At 32.9% G+C, this 2,657-nt stretch overlaps 1 protein-coding gene across 1 annotated transcript; it reads left to right on the forward strand.

The window, feature by feature from the left end:
* The first annotated feature begins 266 nt into the window (after positions 1 to 266).
* LOC131607038 (zinc transporter ZTP29-like) lies at positions 267 to 2,454 on the forward strand. The gene is made up of 11 exons (XM_058879092.1): positions 267 to 393; positions 484 to 542; positions 776 to 868; positions 980 to 1,066; positions 1,169 to 1,303; positions 1,393 to 1,449; positions 1,543 to 1,583; positions 1,676 to 1,743; positions 1,828 to 1,884; positions 1,969 to 2,086; positions 2,189 to 2,454. The coding sequence occupies exons 1-11, from the start codon at positions 330 to 332 to the stop codon at positions 2,232 to 2,234; spliced, it is 825 nt and encodes a 274-aa protein (XP_058735075.1). The 5' UTR covers positions 267 to 329; the 3' UTR covers positions 2,235 to 2,454.
* The last annotated feature ends 203 nt before the right edge of the window (positions 2,455 to 2,657 follow it).

The raw sequence follows: 2,657 nt of genomic DNA on the forward strand, positions 1-2,657 counted from the left end.
GGACTAAAAATGTATTTAATCTTATAAAAAAAATATATGGATATAGGTACTATATGGTAGGTCATGTCGTGAGATTGAGGTTGAGAAGAACCGAAGGTGACATGAAAAATGGGAGAAGAAAAAAGGTTCTTTTCGTGGACCAGTAACACAATTCATCTCTTTCTTTAATGTGCTCATTTTAATTTCATATATTCACTTTTCCTCCCATAGTGGTCTTATATTAAATAATAATATTATGTATATATATATGTTGTGAATCGTGATACGTGATAGAACCACCATCCTTTTCAAAACTCATTTAGATTTTCTTTTGCATTCTTGTCATCCTCATGGATTCTCAGTTCTTCCTTGGTATTGCACTTTCATCCATTGGTGGCTTTAGCACTTCCATTGGTATGTGCTTCTGTTTCTCTTACATTAGATAACTTTTAGAAGAAGACATAAACTGGTTTTTTACTAAAGTTTATGTGAATATGGAAACAGGTGCACTTTTTGTAATTATGAGTAAAGCTCCAAGTTTGAGAATGCTTGGATTATTACAGGTAGTCCTATCTATTCTAATAAAAATCTTCTCTTAGTCCACGATTTCTATCTCAAGCAGTAGAAACCGATATTGCTAGGTTGGACACTATAACTAGGGTGTTTGAACCCTGTATTCAGGGTTGCGTGAACCCTGTACTCACGATTGTATGTGTGATTTTTTTAGTGATTATTACCACTTTATCTGCGGAGAGAAAAAGTTCTTTTAATAACATGCCATTTAATTTCTTAATAGGGTTTTGCTGCTGGTTTAATGCTGAGCATATCATTCTTTGATCTTGCTCACAATGCCATAAACTCACTTGGCTTCCTAAGAGGCAACCTTTGGGTAAACCTTTCTCTTCTCTTACTCTTTCCCTTTTCAACATGATTGTAGCATTATACATTGTTTGTCTCATATTTGTTCTGACCATGATGTTTTATTATCTTCATCATCTAGTTTTTTTCTGGTGTCGTATTTTTCGCTATTGTTGCCAACTTTATTCCAGAACCAACAGCTCCTCCTCCAGATAAGAAAAACAAAAAGGTCACTCTAATGAACTTTGTTTTTCTTTGCTATCATTTTCTCTATGTAGAATAAATATTAACTCTTATGGATAATTTTTTCCACATGCTTGAAAACATCAAGGTTGGTAATGAAGAAAACAAGAACACCATGAAAAAACGTCGCCGTCAGGTTTTATACAGTGGAATTATTACAGCCATAGGTATAAGTTTACATAACTTTCCAGAAGGCATGGCAGTGTATCTAGGATCCATGAAGGTAAATAAATACCTCTTCTTTCACAATTTTAAGGTTGTTGTTACATTAACTAATGTTTATGTTGTTTGTTGTCACATTTATATGAATAGGGTCTTCGTGTCGGTCTTAACCTTGCATTGGCCATTGCTCTTCACAATATCCCTGAGGTATAAATTCTTGATATTTTAGTAATTTAGTTTGTTTTCATTGTAAATTTTTAGTTTCACATAAAAATTTGTAATGTTTTCTATTCTTTATAGGGTGTTGCGGTTGCACTTCCTGTTTATTTTGCAACAGAAAGGTAAAAACCTGCTATGAAATCATGAGTTATTATAATATTATTATTTCAAACATCTGTCAATTTGACTTATAACTTTCTGTCAATATGTACAGTAAATGGCAAGCATTCAAATTGGCATCACTTTCTGGCTTAGCTGAGCCCTTGGGTGTTGTTATTGTTGGTAATTTCCAAATCCCAATGCTTGTTTTTCTTTCTCACCACCCTAATATTATGAAATGTTGAAGTTTTGTTTTTCTTCATGTAGCATGTCTATTTCCTACGAGCCTAAATCCTGAGATTCTTGAGGGTTTGCTGGCATCAGGTTTGCACTGCTAAATAATTCATTGTTTATTTTGGCACTTTATGATGTATATTGAGTTTATTGAATATTGTGCTATGATTACAGTTGGTGGTGTTATGGCTTTTATAACCCTTCATGAAATGCTGCCATTGGCTTTTGAGTATGCGGGACAGAAACAATCTGTTAAGGCTGTTTTCTGTGGAATGGCTTTCATGTCTGCTAGGTGATAAATCTTTTTCCATCTCAAAGAGCAATGTTAGACTAGTGTCCTATGAAGATTATTTCTTACAACTAATTTATTTACTATTGTTTGGTGTGCATGCAGCCTCTATTTTCTACGTTTGAGTTTACCAGAGGACACTGGCTTGTAGATGGATGAGATGTCTTAATATTGTGCAATAGAAGAGGAAAAAGTTTAGTTACTGAAATTGTGATAAATCAAAATAAAATAAGATTGCATATATGAAAAATGTGAGTTTAGTGTTATTTTTTTAATCATGTATTTATAGCTTTTTAAGCAAAAGTTCTCAAACCCGAATTAAAAAAAAAACGAGCGGTAATTGCTTCAAGGTATTGCTTCTCTTTCTAGTATCATGGATGCGTTTTTTTTTTTTTTTTTTTTTTTTTTTTAATTTCGAATGGAAATACATTTTCATTTGAAGAAAAAAACCGAATGCAATATTTGGCATCAAAAGAATTTACACTTGGACAAGAGGATAACAGCAACACATCACTAAAATTGTTGCGGCTAAATAAGGATCTATCGTAGGTACTTAGGTTTGGCAAAGATTATG

The sequence above is a fragment of the Vicia villosa genome, linkage group LG5, assembly GCF_029867415.1.
Source record: "Vicia villosa cultivar HV-30 ecotype Madison, WI linkage group LG5, Vvil1.0, whole genome shotgun sequence".
Taxonomy (NCBI): domain Eukaryota; kingdom Viridiplantae; phylum Streptophyta; class Magnoliopsida; order Fabales; family Fabaceae; genus Vicia; species Vicia villosa.

What these genes read in the sequence shown, in the direction of transcription:
- LOC131607038 (XM_058879092.1), top strand. Translation starts at nt 330, where the DNA reads ATGGATTCTCAGTTCTTCCTTGGTATTGCACTTTCATCCATTGGTGGC. An exon ending in GAATGCTTGGATTATTACAG is followed by an intron (nt 543 to 775) that starts GTAGTCCTATCT and finishes ATTTCTTAATAG; the next exon opens with GGTTTTGCTGCTGGTTTAAT. An exon ending in CAGATAAGAAAAACAAAAAG is followed by an intron (nt 1,067 to 1,168) that starts GTCACTCTAATG and finishes GAAAACATCAAG; the next exon opens with GTTGGTAATGAAGAAAACAA.